The 11598-nt window shown below is 37.3% G+C and overlaps 1 protein-coding gene across 3 annotated transcripts; it reads left to right on the top strand.

Annotated features, from left to right (window-relative positions):
• Positions 1-2336: 2336 nt before the first annotated feature.
• Positions 2337-10912, top strand: stx16 (syntaxin 16). 3 transcript variants are annotated; one of them, XM_067587675.1, is made up of 8 exons: positions 2337-2809; positions 6547-6654; positions 6895-7035; positions 7333-7495; positions 7726-7814; positions 8370-8513; positions 8877-8957; positions 9310-10912. In XM_067587675.1, the coding sequence occupies exons 1-8, from the start codon at positions 2684-2686 to the stop codon at positions 9409-9411; spliced, it is 954 nt and encodes a 317-aa protein (XP_067443776.1). In that variant the 5' UTR covers positions 2337-2683; the 3' UTR covers positions 9412-10912. The 3 variants fall into 3 exon arrangements, with proteins under 3 accessions (XP_067443776.1, XP_067443777.1, XP_067443778.1); XM_067587676.1 differs by having other exon boundaries at positions 2338-2764; XM_067587677.1 differs by lacking the exon at positions 2337-2809 and adding an exon at positions 2882-6425.
• The last annotated feature ends 686 nt before the right edge of the window (positions 10913-11598 follow it).

Genomic DNA, 11598 nt, shown 5'->3' with positions numbered 1-11598 from the left:
TGTTCTTTCAATGTAAGTGATGTAGGATAAAGTGTCACACAGCAGTCTGAGTTAGTTATATCAAGTGGATATCTGCCACATTTACAGTCTTTTTAGCATCGAATTCCCTCTCTGTGTTTCCCCTGAGGTTTTCCTGTTGAGCTGTGGTGGAAGAAAAAACCTATTTCAATATTCGTTTGGGCAATGACTGTTGTTTTATGACTTGAAAAACTGTGAACCCACCCTTTAAGTTAATATTTGAAGACATGTTGACACACCTGTAGCTACTTTATTAGGCTAAAAGGAAATATAAAATCAATGAGCTCAACTTGTTTCATAAGAGAGGATGAGGTCCACAGTAAGATAAGATATGTTGAGTCAAAATAAGTGAACTGAAGATAAAATGTCACAAACTGATGTGGATTTTCTGATGAGGCAGTGACACTGTAGGTACCAGTCTATTATCAGGCTATTACAGGTGTAATAAACAGAGATCATCTGAATATTTAAAACTTTATTGTCCATTACAAGCCAGTAGGACTTTGTCTTTGGCACACCACACAAGTAAGAACACAGTGCATAGCTACAGAGTAAAAACATGAGTAAAAACATGAGTTATGATGATGGTGAGCGCTCTAAATACCTGCATCCAACTAGAGGAGCAACAGAAAATACCAAAGAGGAGGGATTAAATGAGATTTCAAACATGAACAGTAGCACAGCTGAAGGGGAATCTGCCAGTGAGGTGGCAACAGTAAAAATCCTATTCAACCAAAATAAAGGAAAAACATAAAGGAACATTAGAGCCTATTCAGCAACGTGGGCATAGAATTAAAAGATGAACACACAGTGAGGACGAAGCAGGAAGAGAGGTGTCATAAAATGATCCTCAGCCAGCAGCGACATAAATAGACACATGAATAGATCGCGCTTCCCTCATGCAACTGACAAATGTTTTTATATATTATCATAATGTGTTGTGATATATGTGATATATTTGAAGTGAATTGCCGAATAATACTGCTACTTGTACACATATTGTAAAAAGGGTATATATATTTTTGATCTACATTTATTTCTATTTCTTTTATAGCTCTTCCTTCAAAAAAGTACAAGTGGAATTCATGTTTTCACTTGTAAAGTATTTTAATTTCATACATATAATATTCAAACACCACAGATGCCTTCATGGGCTGTATATGCAAATTCCCTCATTGTGAAATGCTGTTTCACTCGTCCATTCTCTTACATTTCACAAATGGAGGCCTCTTTGATGAATGTTATGCTCTTATAGAAATTTGAATTTATTCCATTTGAAATGTCTGAGATCTGTGATAAAAAAATAAAATGTGTTTTGCATGTGATAAACAGAGATGATTTTTTTTGTAATAGCTTGATATACATCAAAATTTACAGAACGACTAGGTGGTTATACTCACCTTGTCCTTTATCAGCATGTATTGTGACATATACATGGAGTCACCTGTATGATTATTGTGGCAGCTCATTCAGTCACAGATTAATTCCACCAAAGAGAAAGACAAAACGCTTCAGGTGTTCATTTGTGCCCAAGAACTGTGACAACAGGATAAAACAGCTGTGAAGGCCGACCACCACCATTCTCATCCCACCCTACACACTCCATCTACAGTATGTTCAGTATGTATGTGTGTATATATGTATGTATATGTGTATGTGTGTGTATTTATGTGTTTGTGTATATGTGTGTGTGTTGGTTGTAGGTTTGGACACACTTTCTCATTCAAAGTGTGTGTGTGTGTGTGTGTGTGTGTGTGTGTGTGTGTGTGTGTGTGTGTGTGTGTGCGCGCGCGCGCAGTGACCCTTCCCTCTAAGGAGACAAGTGGACCCAAACCATGCCAGCAAAATGCCCCCCACAGTAGAGCCACCAGATCCCCTTACAGTGGGGGTCAAGCATTCAGACTTGTACCAGTTTTTCCTTTAATTTATTACCCGTCTGCATATCTATAGCTACATCTACTTGAACCATTACTTCTACGCATATTTTGCACAACCTTTCTATTTTTACAACCCACAAGTCAGGTCATGTAGCCTAAGTATTATAATGTGTATAATGTTTATAACGTACATCCATTTGCTTTATTTTTTATTTTATTTGTATGTATTACTCCTAGTTCTTATCGGTTTGCCTCGTTTTCTGCACTGCTGTAACAATGAGAATTTCCCCTCTAGGGATCAATGAAGTGTTATTTTATTTAATCTTAATCTAAGAAACGCTTTTGTTAGTGAGGACTCGTCTCTTCTTCTTCGGTGCAGCAGGAGGCGGTAATGCGTTTCAGCTACAGATGGCAGCTGCAGTTAATGAGTAGTAGAAGAAGAACCGGTTACGCAGGTGTTTACGTTTTCCTACTTCCGTAGCAGCCTAAGAAGCGGAGTGACGCTACCAATTTAACGTTAAACTCCACATCAGTGAAGAAGCTCTCGGTCATTCTACTCACTTTTTTAGCTTGAAGTATCAGAGATGCCTGACAGATAAATGTTATTAAGGTCGTTTGCTGTCCGCTACAGGCGCTGTATCGCGAGTTTTCCCTCATCATCCTTCGCAGGGCAAAAGCTAAAAGCTAGCTAGCGGTGTGTTAGCGGCAGACATCATTTAATAATTTAACAAATCAACGCCTGCTCCGCACTTTGACCTGTGTTAACGTAGATATTAAACTAGGCAGTCATGGCCACTAGGCGTCTGACCGATGCCTTCTTGTTAATGCGGAACAATGCGATCCAAAACCGGCAGATATTGGCTGAGCAAGTGAGTACAAACGACCCCCGTCTGAGTACACGTAGCAATGCTGCGGTGAGTGGTCTGCATCGTTTTGACATTTTACTGTGTGTGTTTGCATATAGCCAGTCACTGAGCTGTGTTAGCTAGATCCCTCTGTGCTAGTCGTTCAGATTCACGCCTCTAGTGTTTCTGTGCCCCGTAATCCCCCCCCAGTCAGGATTGATAGATTGAGGATGAAGAGGCATGTAGGCATCAGCTCGAAATGTAAACAAGGGAGATAAATTGTGCTAATTATTAGTTTGCACTAGCGCCATTTCTAATTAATTAAATGAAGTAAATTGCGGGTTTTTTTTTTAAGTTAAAGCATGTTTTTAAGTCCTCATAGTGCTCCTCAGTTGTAGTATAAAGTGTGCTGTGGCCTTCATCGTAATGTGATCTAGTCTAGAGTCAAATTGTATCTGTAACTAATGAAGCTGGTTTGCTCCTGTGATTGTAGACATGTATGACACAAACCCAGGCAAGGAAAAATACTGAATGAGATTCCTGAGAGCAAATATTTATCATTCAGAAATATAATTAATCCTTGAGTTGGGTTTACCTCTAGTGAAGCTATTGTGGAAAAAAAGCAAGACAGCTCCTCATCAGCCTTCATTTCTGTCTCTTTCTCTCACTAATTCTTCTCTAACACAAATTAGGGATGCACCATTCTGACCCTTTCACTCCCAATACCTCAACTCAGGATATCAGCTGATACTGGCTACAGATGCGATGCTGCGTGAAACTCATTGAGATCAATAAGATGCTATTATGCAGCAGACATTGGGGGGGGGGGGGGGTCACTTTTAATTACATTTTAGTCCATTCATAATGACATAGATGAAGAGACTGTATTTAATGTGGATTGGTCTGATACCCGATCAACGTGATACGGTCAGTATTGGGGCCGATCGATCCAGCGGATGGGATTGGTGCATTCCTAACAAAAATGTACACACGTTTTATTGATATTCAGTCATTTGTAAAGGAATAGGTCACCTCTATATGGAAATCCTGCTATTATCTACTTGCACAGTGTCAATTAATAATCTGCTCAAGTTAATACTACAAAACAGCAACAAAGCGACTATCACACTTGCCTCTCATACCCTGACACTTTTTGAAAGTGGGAACAGCTTACAGCTCTTCCCCAGAAGTGTTTTTCACTGGAAGGAGGCCGGGTGCAGGATGCTCAGCACAGCAAGCAGGTGTAGAGTGTGTGTGACTGTTCACACTCAGCTGTTAACATTTTAACCAGTTACCTGCTCACTTAGGTGGATTCATTTCATCCTGCCTGTACTTTCAGAGACATTGAACATGGCAGGATATTCCATCAAGGTTTCTGCACTGTACTTACTAAAATATGTCACCTCATTATTTCATTTCTCTCTGATTATCTTTGATGTTCTCTGCAACCCCTGATGGCTTGGAAAGATCAGCCTTTCCAACCGATTGACAAATCAGGACAGCCAAACCTATTGAGTGGAGACCTTTTAGATGGTTACGGCTCTTGGACAGACATGGTCTGTTAATGTATTTCCCTGTATGAAACAGTGTAGAGTGGTATGCTGGGGTTAACCTCAAGACCAGCAGAAACATCACCAAGTAGGATCAGAGTAAGGGAGCTGGAGAGTGATGCTGTGGTCTGGTACTCCAGAGCTGAGAACATTTGTGAAGAGTGAGTCATGCTCAATAGTGCAGCTGCTGTGTGTGTGATGAACCGCTCAAATACCATCATCACTCCTACTGGGGGGAAAAATGACTATTCACTATACTCTGATGGATGAGCCCAGTGATTTGGCTGCAGAAAACAAGACACCCCTGGCTCACAGGATGATATCCTCTAATGGAAAATAGCTTTAGATTTCTGTTAACTTTGCCAAAGACTTTCATTATTACCATAATGTCTTTGTTGCTTAGTAGGTTTTTAGCTGTCAGTGGCTTTTAGTAAAATAAATTCTTAAACCTTTGGTCAAAAATAGGTAAGATTTTCTACAATTTCTGGAACAGCTGTAGTTTTTAAGGAAGTGTCTTACCAAGATCTCAATTGCACAATCTGTGTTCCTCCTCACCATTTTGCTGAACCTGTCTGTAAAACTTACTACTACTGTTGGGCTACAGCTAATTCTTATTTTTAGCATCAGGTAATCTGTTGTTTTTCAATTAATTGTTTCTACATTAATCACTGATGCCCAAAGTGATTCTGTGAAATTGCTTACTTAGTTGACCAAAGCATTCAATTTGTAATAACAATAATAAGTCATCGGTTCTTCATATTTCATGATTTCATGTAACCTGCAATTGTATTTTTACTTAAAAAGATTGATCAGTTATATACATTTAAATTGATTCTGGTTTATTTGTGTCTGTGCTGATATTGCACAAACAGTACAAATGCAATTCTGGACACTTTTTAAACTGTTCAACTAATATTTTGTCTCATGTGGATCAAATGAAAGTAGTTGGATGTCACGTGTTTATAAGTAAAATAATCTTTATGGTCTTAATATTGTTTGTCCCTGTTCAGTGTATGTTTGGTCTTGCTGTCCTCATATCAGGATTTGTCTGTGTTTGTTGTAAACTTCTGTTGATGTATATGTCTCGTCACTCTCTACCAATGTCACCAAGCAGATGCTGGTACATTAAATTGGTGTTAAACTCTATGTGTTACTTGGAAATGAAGGACTACTGTATTATAAGAGCAGGCTGACAGTATACCACAAAGTGGAAACTGGTTAAATTTGTTGACACTTGTGTTAGTTTCTGAGGGCTGTTTTCAGTCTGAACTCTAAGTTACTTTGCTCTTTTACTTTTCAGATTTAGGTCTTTATATTTTTAGTGCACATAAAAGCTGCACTTTCATTTCATTTTGCAGGTGTGCAGTTATGACGCACATACATATCCACAGGCTGAAATATGTTTGTACTGTTCAAAAGGCAGTGACTCAACTAAAATGATTTGCTTGTCATTACAGATGCGCATGAAGCTGCTTTATACTCAGGCATAAAATAACTGACTTTGCCCGAAGGAAGCAGGGCCTTGATCAATCAAAACAAGGCAGACACATGAGAGACGTCATTATCCAAAACAAGTCATATCATTTAAGGCTTTACTGATCAATGAATTATCAAAGATGATCATGAATTGATAGAAATACATGATTTTCTGTTACACAATAAGTTTATTACTCATCATATATTGTTGTCAAGTTTCCTTTCTTTTGTTTCTTAAACTCGGACACCTCTGGTGATCTTGAGGCTCAACCATTTCTGCTCTCTTGCTTCAACCTGCTGTTTTCCTGACATTTTCTCACCATTTGTTTAAAGTGAAATTATATTGTTACTAGTTTCTGGATGATTATGGTTTATTTTTGCATTCACACTCTAGTTTTACACTTTTTTTACATAGTGAATAAACTCAGGACAAATGTTGATAAAGTGAAAATGGCTAGAATTATTTTAAAGAGTCAATTATCAGTCTTATCTTAAATTAATTGAATTGTTGGTGAGATTTGGACTCAGTGACTCTTTTTTGGTCACTGCTGATTTTCTGGGGCTCACTTTCTATGACTTCTGTCTTTCTCTCTTTTTCCTGGGTCTCTATTGGATGGGATCACTCTGCTCTGTGCCAATCACATTAGGAGCTTGATGAGGTACTGTTGTTTCTCTTTGTGGTAGAATTACATTAGACACTTGAAATGGTACAACAAATCGATCAAATGTTATTAAAAATGTTTTAATAGAATCATTTGTTTTTGTTTTGTTTATTTGAAGTTGGCTGATGATCGGATGGCGTTGGTGTCAGGAATCAGTCTGGATCCTGAAGCTGCCATCGGAGTCACCAAGAAACTGCCTCCCAAATGGATAGAAGGGGTCGATGAGGTAAAACAAACAAACTTTGAATCGGAGCAGAAATGTCCAGACTCATCTCTGTGGGTTATGAACTGTTGAAATATTTTTGGAAAGGAAAAGACAGTGAACCAATAAATCCACATTTCCAATCCAAATCATCAAGGTCACAAAAGCATCAGTTTGGATTCCTCTTATCTTAAACTGGTGTCGACTAGTTTATGTGCAAAATAAAGTCTGTTAATGGCTTTAACTGCTATGTGCGCCTTTCAGATCCAGTATGAAATCACACGGGTTCGACAGAAGATGAAGGAACTGGCTTTACTTCATGACAAGCATATGAATCGTCCCACACTGGATGACAGTAGTGAAGAAGAGCATGCCATAGAAATCACTACTCAGGAGATCACGCAGGTATCGTAATTTAACACTGTAGTAATATAAATAGTGCTTTTATTTAGTGATATAAAAGTATATGTCTTGAAGCTTTTGTCCATTGGAAACACTGCTCAGGTTTTTTTTAAGCATATTTCAATTATTTTTCAGTTGGAAGTCATTTCTATTTGAGCATAAAGTCATATTTTTAAGTGCATGACGTACTGATTCGCTCTCCTGATTGTCTGAGTTTAGTGCTTGTTGAAAAGTTTCAAATGAAATTTGAAATCCATGTTGTTCCTTTCTGCTATTTCTCTAATTTTGTGTTCTTTCCAGATGTTTCATCGATGCCAGAGAGCTGTGACAGGTTTGCAGTCTCGTTGTGGCCACTGCACCGAGCAGGAGGAGAGACTGCTGAGAAACGTGGTGTCGTCTCTGGCACAGAGTCTGCAAGATCTGTCCACCAATTTCAGGCACACGCAGTCCAGCTACCTAAAACGTAAGAACTACTTCTATTGTGATCCATAATCACCACTCATTAGTTATCATGATGTTGTCATTATTTATGTCAAGAGGGGTTTTTTTGTGAGACATATTGGTGCCTAAATTCTCCTTTTCTTACTGTTGCTACTCATATATATTTGTACATATATAATTGAGACTAAACTCAGCACACAGGTTGTGTTTATTTTCCTTCCGTCTAAGCAACATGTCGGTTTCATCCTGTAGGTATGAAGAATCGTGAGGAGAGATCAAAGCACTTTTTTGACTCAGGACCTCTAATGGAAGAGGATGAAGAGTTAGCTGTATATGACAAGGTAAGTAGCTTTAATCTTTATTTATCTGAAAAATTAATTAATTTCGTTAAACTCAGTTCATTCAATTAAACTGTAAAATTGAATACAGGCTGGTCAAATGAGAGTTGTTAACTCTTATTTGCACATGTGGCCTGTGTAGATAGAAGAATAAAAGCAGAAATATTACATGATTACAAACAGGATCAGAACAACAAACATCCATCCAAAGTCTGGACATGCACTCATTTTTTTGACTTTACTAACTGCACTAATCCAACTACCACAAGCAGGAAAATGGCTTTAATAAATATGTCTAAGGGAAATAAGAATGTAAAACTATATCTTAACTGCTAATAAGTGTTGCACTCAACTGAAATAAAACACATTTAGAAGAAATTAGCAACTTTTACAAGTATATTTTGGCCAATAAAAAACAGCCAAAGAAGCATTCTGATGTCACTGAAATGATTTTTAAAACTTATAAAGCTCTACAACTGGATTTAATAATTATCTACTAACAAGTATTTTTACTAGATTTTCTGCATTTATAATCAGTGTTTCTTTGTTTTCTTTCAGGGGTTCACAGACGACCAGCTGATGCTGGTGCAGCAGAACACAGTTATGGTTGAGGAACGAGAGCGGGAGATCAGACAAATAGTGCAGTCCATCTCAGATCTGAATGAGATATTCCGGGACTTGGCAGGGATGGTGGTGGAGCAGGTATTTGAAGCAGCCCCAACACACAGAATACAAAAATGGACTCCTCATCATAGCACGAGTCCAATTACTGAGATCCCAATAAAAAAAGTTGTTGTCCTTCTTGTACAAACGTAAGGTTGTCAGTGAGTTACCCTAATGACTGCCAAAATGTAAAGCATCCTGCATATTGACTTTTTATCTTGTCTCAACGAGACTCCAATCAAAATCATTTCAGGGATCGTGAAAGAAAAATACAAATACTTAACTATGTAAACTCGAGTTCGGAAGGTCACATGACAGTGTCCTTGAATAAAATAAATGATCCAAAACTAAAATTATTTGCTTCCGCTAATAAAATTCCCTTTTTTTTTTTTCTTCCTCAAGGGCACCGTTCTCGACAGAATCGACTTCAATGTGGAGCAAGCTTGTGTTAAAACAGAAGATGGACTGAAACAATTACAAAAGGTAAAGATAAAAGTCCAGATGTGATGGTGTGTTTCACTCCACAGTGTCACTGTTTTGATCAGGTTATTGTCACAACACAAATGCACAGTACATATTGCTATTTATTAGAATATATTGGACTCTTTGTGTTGAAGTTAATAATCAATGTTGGGGAAAAGGCAGTTTTCAGCAGGCTAAAGACATGATTATGATATAATTTACCAAACCAGTTATCAGGATCCACACTTAATTAGGATTTACACTTAACTATTTAAACTCTGCTGTTAATTCTTCATTGAATGTTTTGTCTTTACACATTAAATTGAAAGCAAGTGAAATATAAGATTTGACCTTATTTTCATTCTCTTTGCAGGCAGAACAGTATCAGAAGAAGAACAGAAAGATGCTGGTCATTTTGATCCTCTTCATCATAGTCATTGTTCTAATAGTTATTCTTTTTGGAACAAAGTTTTAATTAAGCATTCCTCTGGCTTTTGTTTTCTGTGTGGATGTTTGTTGTGCATCTGTGTGGACTCGGTTCTACTCAAAACAAAGCTGACTGCCTTTCATACCCACCAGGAAACGTCTGAAGAATTCCACGTCTCTCTTTACCAGGTGCACTTCGGGCGACGTGGAGATGTTTTTGTGGTTGATTTTAATCAAAGAAACAATCAACAATCTGTTTGAGCTGTGGCTGTTTTATCAAGCAACCCGCACCGAAAATGGCCAAGACTCTTTTGACAGAGGTTTGCTGAACCCGACCACGTTGACATATCTGTGTCTTATCAAACAAAAACACTTTGTGTTTAAAAAAAATGGACAACCAATGTTAAATTGCTTAAAGCAGAACATTCTCTGCTTGAATTCAAAGCAGGAATTGTGATGTTTGTTGTGTGAAAATGCATCATTTCTGTCCAGTATCATTGCAAATGTTTTGTTTTCTGTGAGGGAAGATGTGACGAGAACAAACGTTTGTGGAAGAGAAACATGCAGCAGATTAACTTTACTGCAAATTCATTTTCATCTCATTATTACACCTGGCTCAGTATTTTACCTTGCAAGACGAAAAGAAAATGTTTTGTATTAAAGCAGCACTAGATATGAATAGAATAGTTATAAAGTACCAAAAATATTCCTTTGGTTGAAGGACCACCTGCTTTTTTATCCCTTCACTCCCAAATTTAATAATAATAATGATTTTCTTGTAACTCCACTGTTGGTCTGAGGAGGGCGTCGACAGCAAGGAGGTCTCTCCGAATCATCCTATAACTTTAAAATCACCTGTTTCACACCTGCACTTTTCAGGAAGTGCTCATTTTAAAACACTCGATTGTTTTTGTTTTTCATGGTCCTTGCATTAAGTGCTACCTTTTTTTTTTTTTTTTTTTTTAAACTCTTGCAGTTTGCACATATTGAGGCCTGAGTGAGAGGGGGAGGGAGGGGGGGGGGGTGTTATGGATGTAATACTACTGTCATCTGTATGATGAAAAGAATTATTTATTTTTTAATAACTACAAATAATCAAGAGGTTCAGAGGTGTTCTGTCTCCGGCAGAATTACTGTATATTGAGTGTCTCTGTAGTCTAAACCCAACAGTTATTGTCCGCTCTACTGAGGAAACTGTGACATAGTCCAACACAACCAGCCATATGAAGACATGAGGTTTTGTTTTTTTCTTCTTCTTTTCAGATTGGACACTTTTTAGTTCGCTGTGTTGGAAATTCTTTACATGTTCTAGTGTTTTATAAAGACTGATAAGCTGGAATGATGAAGAGCTTTATCTGACATATGTACTCTACACTTTCTACGCCTGTTAAATCATCTTTGTCATTGATGTGAAGTTGTGTGTGAATAATGGTTATGATGATTATGTCCTAGTGGTACGCTACTTATGTTTTGTTTGGAAAACAGAACTGGTGAAGAGATGGCAACATGTTTTTTTTTGTTTTGTTTTTTTTAATAAACCTGGAACATGATGGAGTTTTGTGTGTTTTGAACTGCAGCATTGATACATGTGTGGAGATAAAAACATCAAACATAACCTCAACTGGATAAACACAGTTTATCAGCTCCAAGTCTCATACTTAGAGCTCTGAAGGTTGACCTCATGGAACAACATGTTTTTGTCATCATTAATCAAATATTGTTGGGGTTTCAACTGCTGGTTATGCACACTACACAAAGATCTAGATTTTTGTAATACAGATATTTTGGGGTGATACTGTTGATCTGATTGACACTAATTCACAAATTCAGCTGTGCATTATATTTCACCCCCAAATATCATCTGAAACAGGGCTACAACTAACATTTACTTTCATTATCTGTTCATCTGATTGTTCTCTTGATTAAGTGATTAATTGTTTTGTCTATAAAATATCATAATATATAGAAAAATGCCTTAAAGCTCAAGTCGACATCTTCAGACAGTCCAGAATCCAAATATATTCAGTTTACTATTTTGTGTGACACATATTTTCACGCATGCATGAGCATATATTTATGCTTTGATTTATATTGAGTATAATTAATAGCTCTCTTGAAATTTAAACTCCAGGCTAAATCTAATTTGTGAATTATTTTAATTAATAACAGTGTATGGCGAAAAGGGGTTAAAAGACGAGATAAAGGTTAATTAATTATTCTAATGTACACTCATCTC

The sequence above is a fragment of the Thunnus thynnus genome, chromosome 4 (assembly GCF_963924715.1).
Source record: "Thunnus thynnus chromosome 4, fThuThy2.1, whole genome shotgun sequence".
In the NCBI taxonomy this organism is placed as follows: Eukaryota; Metazoa; Chordata; class Actinopteri; order Scombriformes; family Scombridae; genus Thunnus; species Thunnus thynnus.
This window is presented reverse-complemented; position numbering and strand designations above follow the sequence as displayed.

Coding starts and splice junctions, on each gene's coding strand:
- stx16 (XM_067587675.1), top strand. CDS start 2,684: ATGGCCACTAGGCGTCTGACCGATGCCTTCTTGTTAATGCGGAACAAT. Junction 7,036..7,332: donor CTACTCAGGAGATCACGCAG/GTATCGTAATTT, acceptor TGTTCTTTCCAG/ATGTTTCATCGATGCCAGAG. Junction 8,958..9,309: donor GACTGAAACAATTACAAAAG/GTAAAGATAAAA, acceptor TTCTCTTTGCAG/GCAGAACAGTATCAGAAGAA.